The sequence below is a fragment of the Larimichthys crocea genome, chromosome XIX (assembly GCF_000972845.2).
Source record: "Larimichthys crocea isolate SSNF chromosome XIX, L_crocea_2.0, whole genome shotgun sequence".
Taxonomy (NCBI): Eukaryota; Metazoa; Chordata; class Actinopteri; family Sciaenidae; genus Larimichthys; species Larimichthys crocea.
In genome coordinates, this window is record NC_040029.1 from 3,096,796 (window position 1) to 3,110,218 (window position 13,423).

Here is a 13,423-nt window from a genome sequence, read left to right on the forward strand (position 1 = left end):
AACTCAAGTACTTGCAGGGATCACTATCCCAGCCTGTCATGTGAGATGTGAGAGTCTCCTTTAGCTGCCTGGTTACTGTTCCCCCCTTTAAAGCTTTGTCTGTTAAAACAGTGACAGAGACAAATAAAACACAAGTGCAGCTCTAACACACACACAGTTGCTGTAATAACCACTTAAAAATAGCCACACACACACACACAGTAGCTTGCATGTCCATCATTAACGCTGCAACCTCCAAAACCACCAAGACGTGACTTCCAGTGACGTTAAAACAACCTGTTCGAGACCGTAATGATGCTAAAAGACACACTCACTTCTTTTCTGGGTGCTAACCGGCTAAAACCTGCCGTGTAATAACAAAAAAAAGAGAGAGAGAGAGACCCCCACCGTCCACACACACACACACACACACACACACACACACACACACAGAGACACAGCTCGCCTCTCGCTGCGGCGATTAACGTCCTGATTCCTCCCCCTGCCCGAGCTAGCCTCGCCGTTAGCTTCATCACCGACTCGCCTTTGTTTTGTTATAACGGGACTTCCACGTTAGCTTTGTTTAGGCCAGCACGGTCGACCACCGCTCGTTTCCACAACAAAACACACACACATATATATATTTATATATATATATTTATATTTATATACCGCCGCAATGACAAGTCGCCCACTCCCGAGCACACACACACACAGCTAAAAACACTGCGCCTCTTCTTCTTCCTCCTTTAAACCCGAAATGAGGCTTTACCTTTTCTTCTCCTCCCCTCTCCGGTGGTTGCAGTGGTGTCACAATGCGGGGAATGAGAGTTAAAATCCAGGCAGAGGGCGAGCGGAGAGACGTCGTTGTGCGGAGCGGGGACCGAAAACGACACGAGATTCCTGCCTCGGCGGCGCACGAGCCCTCTGTGCTCGCTCTGCCCACTTACAGAGCGAGAGTGACAGTTAGGGACCGCGTGCGTGTTACGAGCCCCGCGGAAAACGAAAAATGTTAAACAGTTTTTTTTTTTTTTTGTTTTTTATTTCATAATGACAAATAAATACTTCATAGTTACTTATTTTAAGCATTTAACTTGTTTGCACAGCCAATTGTGATATACAGTGGTCCCTTGTTTATCGTGGGGGATACGTTCTAAAAATAACCCGCAATAAACGAAATCCTTGAAGTAAGTTTTACAATTATTATCCATGTTTTAAGGCCGTAAAACCCCTAACCACACACTTTTATACACCTTTTTACATGCATTTTGTACTAGTTAATCAGGACGCAGAACACATGTGCAAATCTCCCTTAGGCAATTTAGGACGCAGAACACAATGCGCATACTGTACAGTAGCTGTAAAAAAAAAAAAGCATGCAAAGTTACGCAAAAAAAAATCAGCGAAACAGCGAGTCCGCGAAAAGTGAACCGCGTTATAGCGAGGGACGACTGTATTTCTTTTCTTGATATACCTCACTGTGTATACTGTAAATACTGTTAATTATGTCCATACTGCCATACAGGAATTTTGGGGCCCATGACAAAAAAAAATCACATCTTTAGGACCTAACTACCCCATCAAAAGCTTTACATAACTCCAATTAAAGGCCTGCAACTGTTTTGTGTCTTGTAGTACAGCGGTTCACTTTTCGCAGACTCACTGTTTCGCGGATTTTTTCAGTGTAATTTTGCATTCTTTTTTTTTTAACAGCGTACTGTACAGTATGAACGCGCATTGTGTTCTGCGTCCTAAATTGGCTAAGGGAGAACCGCACGTGTGTTCTGCGTCCTGATTAACTAAGGGAGTACTGTACAAAATGTGTGTAAAAAGGTGTATAAAAGTGTGTGGTCAGGGGTTTTACAGCCTTAAAACATGTATAATAATTGTAAAACTTACTTCGCAGATTTCGTTTATTGTGGGTTATTTTTAGAACGTATCCCCCGCAATAAACGAGGGACCACTGTACTAGCAACTAGAAATATATATACTCAATGATGATGGTTTTGGACCCAAAAATGCAGAGGGCTGAGTCGTCAAATAACAGCAACAGCAGCAAACCACACCCATCTCTGTAAAGAGAGCAAACAGAGCCCAACCCCCAGCCTAAACACACCACAGATTTATTAATTTTATATTGGTGTTTACCTATTTTTTGGGGCCCCTGTCTGTCGTGGGCCCTTGGAATTGTCCTAACTAAAGTTGACTTGACTTGTTATGGTTCGGGAGTAATTAAGGAGTAATCCAGTAGCAATTCTTAAAAAAAAGGTTTAGTTACAGAGCAGCTGACTAAACAGAAGGCTACGCAGAAAAGTAAAAACGTAAAAATGTAACATATTTAAAAGATGATGAAAAGAAAATATAAAAGGACAGTAAAAAGGTAAAATATATTTTAAAAATAAAATAAAGGAATAAAAGATTGTCTGAGGCTAGAGAACTGGTTTACGAACAGGTTTAGCAGAACAGGCAAAGGCTTTTAGCATGTTATAGCTGCAGACATTCATGTGAAATAAACAAAAGAGGTAGCAGGTAAACAGGAAAGAAAAAATCCAGGCCATGGGTCAAGCAATGTGATACACATCATATTAAGGTTTCACTTCACATCACTACGTCAGTATACACAATCACTTTGTTACAGACAATGTGTACTATGTAAAATAAAATAGAATACAAATACTTATTATTAATGACATTATACAAATTCTCTCACTAAACCTAAGCAAAATTAGGTAATCAATAAAATGAACTGTAAGAAAAATAAATATCACCTTTCACAAACAAGAGCCAGAGCCAGGGAATACCAGGAACACAGAGAAGTGAATGATGAGAGACACAGGTGAGGACTAATCATGAACAGGGGGAAACTAGTCAGGCTGGAGCAGCTTGTCAAACTCGAAAAATGTGGACACCTTCTGCTGAAATGCAAAAGTTATTTTAAAAACATGAACGGAGAACCTGAAAAGAGTACATAATAAATCTGGAAACCTCCTCTAGCACTGATACTGAGTGAGACCAGATGAGAGTCAATAAAGGGTGAAAGGAAATTTCAAGAAGAGTCACAAATTAACAGCCAAAAGACTTCAAACAAACCTCAATTTAATTAGGCCTACATTATCATACGCATAAATCAACACGAATACAATTCAAATAAAGCATTAACAAATCTATTTATTTCACTGAAATCAATATTTATAAACTTGAATCATCAGCAGGTCTGTGTGGTGGATATAAATGTGGATGATGTTGCCACATCAAGGTAGTTAAATGAAAAGAGGAGACGTCAAACATGACGGTCCCTAACTAACACGGCCATGCTGCCATGAACTAGAGCTATAAATTCTTTGCGTTTACTGCCATCTGCTGGCCGTCAGGCGCCACAGGCAAGAACTAAAAAGTAAAGGATCGCTCTGTAATTCAAGAATATGGCCACATTTGTCTTGTTATGACTGCTTGTAATTGTTGTGTTAATTAGATCTAAATTTAGGTACGTGCAAAAGACATAAAAGAGAAAGTTTCTACTACCACAGTGGAAGAGGAGTGAGGGAGGGAAGAGCTGACAAACAGAAAGGTGGAGCAAAAGCTGCGCACACAGCAGCACCTTCAAGGAAATGCTTTGCTCATCCTCTGCTCCTTTCATTCAAGGTTTCTACGTATTGATCACGAAGAACACGAGAGAGGTCGTTTTGTTTGTGTTTGTGTGTGCAGGATGTTTTTTTTTTACATTGCTAAATGCATGTGTGTCAGCATGATCGTATTTCCAAGACGCAGTAAAGAAAGATTGCGTGTCAGCATGACACACGCCTGAGATTACTTTGCATGCTTTTCCATAAACAAATCAGTATCAGAGCTTTCTGGTACTGCTGTTTCTCGAGGAACACTCGCAATAACAGCACTGCTTGGAGACACGCAGTCGATATCCATTCTGTTGTAAGGGTATACCACATTCATACATCAATGAGACAGTTTCCAGTGGGTGGAAGAAAAAAAAAACACAACTCTCAAGCCCAGTGTCTGAGAAAATAGATTTATTATTCAAATAAGCGACATATGCACAGTGAGTTCATGGTTCTAATCATCAGGAAGATTATTAATATATATGAGCTACAATCATTTACAGAAAAATTAAGTTTATATTATTATCACACAAGCTCCATGGGGCATGAGAAGTCCTTTGATGCCATCAATAATTCACATTCATATTATATTCAAACATATATAATTTACTGTACAGACATAAAGAGCTGAGGGCAGAGGATCGCTTGATTCCCAATAAGGCACTCGTGATTAAAATGACATTTACTACCATTACAACACAACAGCTGGTTTGTTTGGGTGCCTTTTTTTTTTCATCATAGGCTGATTTATCAAACCAGATTCATAATCTGAAATACACAATGTGACAATTTTCGACAAGGATTGTTAGTATAGGACATAAACTGCAATATGAGACTATAAAAAGGGGAACTGTAAAAGAGATTAATAATCTCCAAAGAAAATCCATCTTTATTACGCAGTTCACGCAGATGCATAAACCCAAAATTGAACCGGTCATTCTCTCATTAAGAACAAGACACTATATCTCTAAAGCCCACAAAGCTGACACTGACCCAATAAAAGACAAATTACTTTGGCTGAAACACATTCTTTACAGCATTCCCCCTACAACGCTTTCTTGTCCATTAATCGAACCCTGCAATGCAATAATACAACGTAATCTACAGAAGAAGGAAGGCAGGCGCAATGATCAAACCCTGTTTTATGCATATGTAAAAGAAATTAAATTAGGGTTTACTAAGCAAATTAACTGTGAGCAGGCAGGAATAATACTTCAGTCAAGCTCAGGAGAAAACATTTTCCATCACAGGCTGACTCTGGATCTGCTGTCACCAACAAAATTAGATTTTAAAATTTTCCTTTTAAATTCTGACACGTCCAAATGACCGTTTGTTAATCCTCCAACCTTTGGTTACTATTGCTGATATTAACTCGGTGGCTTTATTGAGCCAGTCTTCTTTTAAAAGGCAAATTAAATGTGCACTTGATGTCTCCATACACAATATAACGCTAAAAGAGTTTGCGAACCATGTAAACACGTCTTGCACCTTAGAGCTGCCTAGTTAGCATGGTAAAGAAAAAATATAGTTTATTCTAATTCAGCCCTGTTTCACTAATTATCCTACATACTTTCTGTTTCACTTTTAACAGAAGACATAGTCTTTACAGATGAGGACTAATCGATGTATTTGGCAAACTTAATGCTATCTTGGATAACGTTAGCTGGTGTTCCCCATATCCAATAGAGGGCATGAAAGAGCTGCTAACGTTACCTCACGTTAAACTCACTAGATGTGATTTTATATAACTAGTTATGTAACCTGTAACCATTTGAGCCAATGTAGCTAACAATATGCTCATTGGCCTTGGAAATAATGCTAGGTTACTAGGTGGTAAGCTTACGTTAAAGCAGACACGGTTTAATTCATTTTTTACACCTTTTCTTTTGTGTTATTGGTTTTTTAGATGAAAAATTAACCCCATGTACATTTTATATGCTCAGAAATCCAAAGCTAGGCTAGGCTACAGTTGTTCAGGGTATGGGTTTAACAAATGGTCATTTGCAAACTTTTTTTTTTTTTTTTTGCCAATAAATAAAAAAGTTTTTTTTTGTTTGTTTTTATCCAAACAATTTTCAGCCTTTTCCAACATGTTTATCACAGACTTGAGACAGCACATTAAAAAAACAAAGAATTACGTGAACGCGTCTCCGCTTTGAGACGATTCCACCATGCTACATTTGAATACATTTCAGCGCTGTACTATTAAAAATGACTCAAAGAGCGTATTACTGTGTGTCAGAAGTATGATTTTGCAGATTTTTCTACAAACAGAGAAAGGTACATTCAATGACTGTGGTTGTGATGCACTCATTTTCCCAGCCTCTTAGCTACGTCCCTGTAGGCTAGCTCGATTTCCACATCACCAGCGCACGTGTTGGTGAACTCATCCCGGTCGTAGGCGTTGCCGAGGTAACGCCACACCCCTGTGAATTCTGATGGGATGTCATAATTTCTGAATTTCTTTGCAACCACCTGCAAAAAAACCACAAAAAAAAACAGGTTATTTTAATACAACATCAAGATCAAATTCATAAGATCAAATGAACCAAACCATACAGGTTACCTTCAGGACATGAAGTTTGGGCAGAAGGTTGCAGTCAGCCAGCGTCAGTTCATCTCCATCCAGGTATTTGCGTTTGGATTCGCCACTGTGGTATCCCGCCTGGGCCTCGTCAGGTAGTGGACCCATTAGATACTCATCCAGCTTAGCCAGGGCCCTGTTTAGACTCTTTTCTAATCCTGAAAATACATATCCAGGTCAGCAAAGTTGATTTTAATGTTACTGGATGTGTATTAATTGGTTTTATATACATATATCTGCTTACCTCGATTTTTATCTGGTCTTGTGTTTTTGACGTAAGCCGAGAACTTGGCAAATATGTCATTTCCTGCTGTGTTGGATGCACGATTCTTTGCTGCAAGTTTGGGATACCTTAAAAAAAACAGGATGTGAACAAGGTGTTTAGTTCGGATGGTGCTTGCCCTATTTCCTATTCTTGTGTGTGTGTCTCCATGTGTGTGTGTGTGAGGCCTACTTTGGTGGAGCTAGCATTTCTTCCAGGTACTCCTCTATTTTGTTGACGTCAGTGAGAACCTCCCCCTGGAAGGTGAGGAAAGGTGGGTGCGTCCCCGGGGCCAGGTTATGAAGGTCAGCAGGTTTCCTAATCAGGGTGGAATTATTTTATAACCTCGACTGTAAATATGTGAGAACTAATAACTAATATACATTAGTTATACATTAATAAGAGTGATTAGATTAGTTTCCAGTCAATAAATGTCCCTCTTGTCTTTGACTATTCTGCCATGGTGGCAATTGATGCTGACCTTAGCTACCCTGGGCCTCATAACCCAATAACAATTACTCTTTTAATTGAAGCGTTTTTAATTGTTACCCTCTGAGAATTTCTTCATTACCTTTATGTATTTCTCAAAGCAGCGCTTTGAGCCAGAGCAGGGCCGGTCCTACTGTAGCTATGGGCAATGTGGGCGGCCGCCCAGGGCGCATTCTCCGTGGGGGGCGCACGAACGCCCGAAAAAGCAAAAAACCTCGGTAATTTTCGATACCGCTCATTAAGTTAACGGAGCGGGCGCCAGGACCGGCGCTGAGCCAGAGCATAATTAAATGCATATCTGTCAGCCGCTTAATCAAACATAAGTTACGGGGACGATGTATATAGGTCCATAAGATTTAAACAAATGCAAACACAAACAACAGAACATGCTTATAATGTGTTTTTTTAAGTGCCCGTACAGAACTGTCATAAAACAAGCATGTGTTTGTAGGTTTAATATATGATGAGAGTGATTTTTCTTGTACTTTTTGAGGTAAATGTCTAGCTCTTTAGCTTCTAAATGCTCCACTATGTTCACCAACTTTGTCTTTCAGCCTTGGTAGCATACAGCGAGTGTTCCCTCACTGAAAACAGCTACCTGTTTTTAGCTGGAAACAAGCCTGACGACAGCAAAGAGCCAAAACAATGAGCTGAAAGACGCTAAAACGCTTCACAGAGGCGAGGTGAACTTCAACAGTTGTGGATATGTAATTATGAGCTTCACCTTTCACATGCATGTAGTCATTTGGTACGTTGTTAATATAAAAATATTTATTATGCCAGCTTTTTACACAGATTTTTACGTCTGTTTTCGGACTACTTAAGCAGCCACCAGGACGGTGTCATGCCAGAGCTGTTCTATCGTCTTGTCTTTCAGTGTTTTACTGTAATATTATAGTTACAGCGTGATATTATCGTTACCTCTTGAGGTCAACGGTGGTGACATTGAAGACTACACCTTTCAGCCAGAGGATCATGAAGAGGCGCTGAGAGAAAGGACAGTTTCCAATGCTCTCTCCATCACTCCCAGCCTGTATACACACATATACATGAAAACACGGTAAGACACTAACTTCAGTACAAACTGTACATAAAAACATAGACATAGATATATACACTGATTCACACAACACACACTCCTGACATATAACTGAACAAGTCCCCAATTAATTAATGTAATCACACGCTTTGCACAAGAAGACTTTGCCATTCAGTTGTAGTGGGTTTGTAGTCTGCACATTTATTATTAGCATATAAACAAATACAGTAGGATGTGTGTGTTTGTGTGTGCGTGTGCTTGAGCGTGTGAGCGTGTGTGCCAATCTGCAATAGGACACTGTAACGAGACACCAAGTTCAACATGAATAATCCACGCAGCTTCCCATTGCCGCCTCACTGCCTGTTTGGACTTTTGGTTCCTTTGATACTGTATCAGTATGTCAGCTATAGAAATGATATGACCTGCTGTCCTGTCATAAGACTACAATTCACACAGCTGGGTTTCAAATGGAAAACACATTTAACCTATTTAACTAAGAGTCACGTATAATCTATATAAAAGATAATCACTCTGTTCTCTGGGATTGGCTCCAGCTGCTAATATATACATATTATATAATATATATATAAAATGTATCGATGGATAATCACATGCTGAAGTGTTTTAGAAATTAAATTTAAAGAAGCATTTCTACCCTTTCATGCATGTCCATTCATTTCAATACATTATGGAAGTGAACTAACAAACCGTGAAATGATACTGTGCAGTCTGTGGTCGATAAAGCGTAACAATAATTCATTTCTTGCCAAGACACAGATGAGAAAATTGATGCCACTCTCAGATCTGTACATTAACTAGTTAGCTTAGCTTAGGATAAAGACTACGTTACACTACACAAAGGCAAATCTGCAAGCGAGAAAACTTTTTCAGGGTTTTGTGCAGGATGTGCTGTTTTTCCGTTCAAATGGATAGGCACCATGTTGGAGTCTGGTTGCCAGTTCTTGTAATACATCCAGTGTCCAGCCAAGAAATAATCAATCACATAACTTCCCATAAAAAACACAAATTGCTGTTTTTACAGGTTGTTTTTGCAAAGCTGAAGCAAACAAGATAAACCTTAATTAGCTTTATAGGTGATTGTAAATGGCAGATTTTAGTATTTATTAAGTGTTAAGCCAAACTATCTTTCTAACTTTTTATGAATTATTATGAATGTTTGCAACTTTCCTCACAAGCAAGGTGTAGTAGATGAGTGTTTTGCCCCAAATACTAAATACAAATATTGTTATGTCCGTGCCAATAAAATGATCTTAACATGTAAATGAGTGTGCATACCACCAAACTCAGACCTCTTTAAACTAACACAATATGTGCTGCCTTCATCCATTAAATGCCTATAAAAGAGTAATATGTCTAAACTGTGTTGGTGACATGCGTGCCTACACTTATTGTGTCATAACCTCAGACCGTTTAAAGCTGCTGTTCTCAATACTGAAAGGACCCCAGTAATAATTCATTAGGAGAGAGAAAGAGAGAGATTGTCTATGCACGTGGGTGTCAGGTTAACACACGGAAAATCAGCACACAACAACAACAACACAGCACGCACACGCTTAAAGGAGCCTCCCTCCAAAATACACACACATTCAATATTCTGCTAATTCAATAGAGTGCACATGCAGCTTAAAGTTTACTTGTCCTGCACAAAAATGACAATATATAATATTGTAAAGTTTGTACAGGAATGTGAAAACTGATCTACAGTCAGCTGATGATGTCACAAACACCACAAAACACACACACACACACAAAACTCCAAACCTTGACAAATAATTCAATATCAGGGTCCTTGTCCTCCTCGGCTGCAGTATCCGTCATGGTCAAGAAAAAGACAAGCTTTGCCGGTGTGTGTTTTGTTTCCACTGGGGTGTAGATGTGTCAGTCTGTTTGTGTGTTTGTGTGTGAGCCGGTTCAGTTTACAGCAGATTTTACTCCGGGTCCATGTGGTGAAGTCCGCTTGGTCCCATAGCAGCTGTGTCAGAGTGTCAGCTGAGGACGAATGACAGTGTGTGTGTGTGAGAGAGAAGAAGAGAGAGAGAGAGGGAGAGAGAGGGAGAGAGAGAGGGAGTGTGTGACAGAGAGAGAGAGAGAGAGAGAGGTTCAATTTGTACCCGAGGTCTCAGCAGTGGGGCATGACAGAGTCGGGCAAAAATAACCCCCTTGGGTGGGGTATGGAAGGGGTGAGGAGGGAAAGGGCAGACCAAGTCACCCAAGGGTGCCCAGCCCCTCCCACCTCTTACAGCTCTGATTGACAACACAACCAGGTGACTTTGAATCATCCAGAGTCATCGTCTCCTTCTCACACTCACCAGCACCCATGGGTCCCATGCCGGGAATTCTCAGCCTGAGTGTGAACTATATTAAACAGAGCGTAATGTTTAATCACAGGATACAGCAGCTAAACGGTCAAAGGATAAAAGTGGTAATATTATGTACTTTTGTTATTGTCTAAAATACCACGAAGAGACCAAAGACAACTTTTAACGTATGCTTTGTGCTCCACTGTTGTACAAATGAGCCACACTGTTGCACTGAGTAACCATGTTGCGTCATCACAGAGAACATGAACAATGTTTTACCAAATGTGTATTAATCCACCGCTGAAAGTAGTTCCCAGCAAATGCACTTTTTTTCTCCTTCTCTGGTAACATTTGCTAAAAACTACAGTGCCCAGCTGTAGGAACTACATATTTTGGATTACGTCATTTGACCCGTGACACATTTCAGCGCCAACAAAGGCCATTTAATAGCCATTATTTCACACTAATATTTTAAGTTTTCATGTCATCCCCTGTCATCTTTTCAAATCAAAGGCTTCTCTATACATAAGGTAATATAAATATATATATATAAATATATAATATAATAAAGTTTCTAATAAATAAATAAATAAAATGTATTTTTATTGCTTTAGTGTGGATGACATGAGATAAAGTGACTTTTCTGAACATTTGATTATTTTTAATTTAAAAAAAAATATTTTTAAAGTTTTATTTTAAATAAGTAAGCTACTAGTCATTAAATCGAGGCTAATACAAAGCTAACTCCAAGAAAACATTTGAAAACAGTTTGGAGCTGCCGTACTTGGTGCTGCCATTGAAAGGCCTCAGTCACCCTTATTGTACTACAAAGACCTCAGAGTTATATTGCTAGAATTTATAAGGCTATAGTTTCAAAGTGTCAGATTTATGATCCCTGAGTACTTCACAGAGACTGGACTTTAGTGTGGAATATGCAGATTGTGTAATCAGCTCAGGTGGTGTGTATGTTTGAATGTGGAGGTACAATGTTTAGCTTAGATAGATAGATAGATAGATAGATAGATAGATAGATAGATAGATAGATAGATAGATAGATAGATAGATAGATAGATAGATAGATAGATTTCCCAGGAAGCCCATCAACCAACACACTTGGCATAACACACACACAAACATGCATACGGGAATTCACAGGGCCGTGCGACAGGAACCATCCCCAACTATCCCAGCACTGAGTCAGAACATTCCTGTCAGTTCAACTTATATTTAGAAGCACGGTAACACACACACACACACACACACACACACACACACACACACAAACACACACACACACAAAGGCACACACACATTTCGAAATGACTGAAAATGATGACCTCTGTGTGTGCGTGAACGGCAGAGTGAGGTGTGCAGAAGGCCCAGACAATAGGACATAAGTCCAACTCTTGGCATACTTAATGACCTTGCACATTTGATCATAAGCAGCTGATACGAGGAGATTATGGCTGAGATTTATGAGGCCCGTAAATTAGTTTAAAGAAAGTCTTAGCAATACACAAAGAAAATGTAACCCACTTCTTCTCCTACCTTAACATAGAGAATGATACTTAGGTCCTCCTTCTCAGGTGCTGGCTTCTTCTGATCTTCCTCCTTCTCAGACGCCGATGAAGATGACGATGATGAAGATGACGATCTGGATCTCAACTCTGGGGACCTCCTCTCCCAATTCAACTCATTGCTCCTCACCTCCTCCTCTATCTTCTCCTCTTCCTCTTCCTCTTTCTCCTCTTCCTCTTCCTCTTTCTCTTCCTCCCTGCTCCAGTCCTCAACCTCTGCTTTCTCCTCTTTTTCTTCTTCTTCAGCGTGCGAGGAAGATGAGGAGGACGAGGATGAGGATGAGGAGGAACTGCTTCGCCTCTCCTCGGTGGGAGGGCAAGGTGGAGGGAGAGGAGGGGGAGCTGGTATTCTTCCTACGGCCCGTCCAGTGTTCTCGTACTCTGCTGTCAGGTTGGAGGGCTCTTCGTACGTCGTCTCCTCGTAGCTCGTGTCGTATATATTTGACGGCTGGTTCTGGTAGGTGGACTCTGGGTTCTCGTACAAGTTCTCCCCAGAGGAATCCATTCTGAGTGAACAGGTCAGACAAGAGGTCGTCCGGAGATGGTGTCAAGGTGTCAAGGTGTAGAGCAGAGTGACTGTGATGGCAGGAGTATCTGCTTTATCAAAAAAGTACCCTGGGACTTTGGACGGGGAAGGCAGTGCCAAGGAAAGACAGAGGTGATCCTTAAAGGAGAATACAACTTGAATAGACATGGCATGTTATAGCTATTGTTGGGCAGAGAGGAGGTGGCTCCAAAAAGTTAATTATTTAATGACTATGAGCACAAAGTGCATCTTTTAAAAGACTACCGCTTCAACCTTTTACAAAGAATACCATGAGCGTAACTGAATTCTACTTCTTTATTTAAACACTTAGAGTATTGCATGCAAATACCTAAAATACCTTAAATTTGCTTCTTTTTTTTTACACAGCAAACTCAAACTGCTGGAGCCTACATTTCCCCAAATGCAATGCGACAGCCCTTCCCTTTTCTCGTAAATGCCATTATCTTTCAAACTCAACCCCCCTCCTCACGGATTGTAACACACATTTTCTGTCAACTATTTAAAGTTTAAAGCCGAACGTGAAGCAGCCTCGATGACATCACAAGGGTTCAAAAATACTGCCTTCACTACCTCAGCGCTTTGAAATGCCCTTAGGTTGTTGATAGAAATGTTACCAAATGATAAGTTAGTCAACATAAGGCCTTTCTCTGCAAGACTTCTGGCACTAAATCACAGGTTTATATCACCCACACACTGGCTATTGTTGGGCATTTCCTTGTAAAACTCCATTGTAGAACTGTAAAACATTTATTGACTAATTTAGGAGTCTGACTGCCGCTCTGCTTTATCCATATGATTGTTCCATCTAGGAGGGTCATGATGTTGTGAGTTGACAACCTTAAATTTGTTCTTGTATTTTAAAGCGATGTGAGATCACATCTAGGTTTGGGATTCAGGGATGCATGTGAATGAGGTATATGCAGAATGTGCATGTGGATGTGGACAATTTGCCTGCCTGGCAAAACTACAACACAGCGCTGCATTGTGGTACTGACAGACAGCCTATTGTGT

The 13,423-nt window shown here is 40.1% G+C and overlaps 2 protein-coding genes across 5 annotated transcripts in view; both read right to left on the reverse strand.

Moving 5' to 3' along the window:
- The window catches only part of mgat5 (alpha-1,6-mannosylglycoprotein 6-beta-N-acetylglucosaminyltransferase), a 76,799-nt gene extending 73,918 nt beyond the window's left edge, over window positions 1-2,881 (reverse strand). For 2 of the 3 annotated variants that reach the window (XM_027291848.1, XM_027291849.1), the window contains exon 1: window positions 752-941. The gene's annotated coding sequence lies outside the window, so the exon portion shown is untranslated. Of the gene's footprint in view, window positions 1-751; window positions 942-2,747 lie in introns of those variants that run through there. The other variant, XM_027291850.1, reaches the window with a different exon arrangement.
- Window positions 2,882-5,156: 2,275 nt separating this feature from the next.
- LOC104925341 (chloride intracellular channel protein 5) lies at window positions 5,157-12,528 on the reverse strand. Of its 2 annotated transcripts, none has more exons than XM_027291370.1 (6): window positions 11,837-12,528; window positions 7,850-7,959; window positions 6,632-6,757; window positions 6,422-6,528; window positions 6,160-6,335; window positions 5,157-6,068 (listed from the first exon to the last, which is right to left on the reverse strand). In XM_027291370.1, exons 1-6 carry the CDS (start codon window positions 12,368-12,370, stop codon window positions 5,904-5,906), a joined length of 1,218 nt encoding a protein of 405 aa, XP_027147171.1. In that variant the 5' UTR covers window positions 12,371-12,528; the 3' UTR covers window positions 5,157-5,903. The 2 variants fall into 2 exon arrangements, with proteins under 2 accessions (XP_027147171.1, XP_010737246.1); XM_010738944.3 differs by lacking the exon at window positions 11,837-12,528 and adding an exon at window positions 9,750-10,048.
- Window positions 12,529-13,423: the final 895 nt, after the last annotated feature.